Source organism: Corvus brachyrhynchos, unplaced genomic scaffold, assembly GCF_000691975.1.
Source record: "Corvus brachyrhynchos isolate BGI_N302 unplaced genomic scaffold, ASM69197v1 scaffold193, whole genome shotgun sequence".
Lineage (NCBI taxonomy): Eukaryota > Metazoa > Chordata > Aves > Passeriformes > Corvidae > Corvus > Corvus brachyrhynchos.
Genome location: NW_008237087.1, coordinates 680,583 through 680,855, shown reverse-complemented (window position 1 = coordinate 680,855; position 273 = coordinate 680,583). Strand labels below are relative to the sequence as shown.

Below are 273 nucleotides of genomic sequence, written 5' to 3'. Positions count from 1 at the left end.
TGGGGACACGTGGACACGGGGACACAGGGACATGGGGACACGGGGACATGGGGACATGGGGACACGGGGACATGGCACCCACCAGGCGGATCTCGGGGATAGAGCGCCCCAGGGTCCACTCCTGGCTGTTCACCAAGGCCTCTGCGGAGGGAGATGGGTGAGACAGCGCCCGGGACCCCCAGGAACCTCGGGCAACCCCCAGCAGCCCCCGGAACCCCCAGCAGCCCCTGGCACCCCAATCCCCGGGGGGACCCCACACTCCAGCGCAGCAGC

At 70.3% G+C, this 273-nt stretch overlaps 1 protein-coding gene across 1 annotated transcript in view; it reads right to left on the bottom strand.

Moving 5' to 3' along the window:
• Nucleotides 1–273, bottom strand: part of AGAP2 (ArfGAP with GTPase domain, ankyrin repeat and PH domain 2) — a gene marked incomplete at its 5' end in the record, with an annotated part of 8,580 nt that overhangs the window by 6,554 nt on the left and 1,753 nt on the right. The window contains one exon of the mRNA XM_017728685.1: nucleotides 83–148. Within this exon, the coding sequence (XP_017584174.1) occupies nucleotides 83–148 (66 nt within the window). The remainder of the gene's footprint in view (nucleotides 1–82; nucleotides 149–273) is intronic.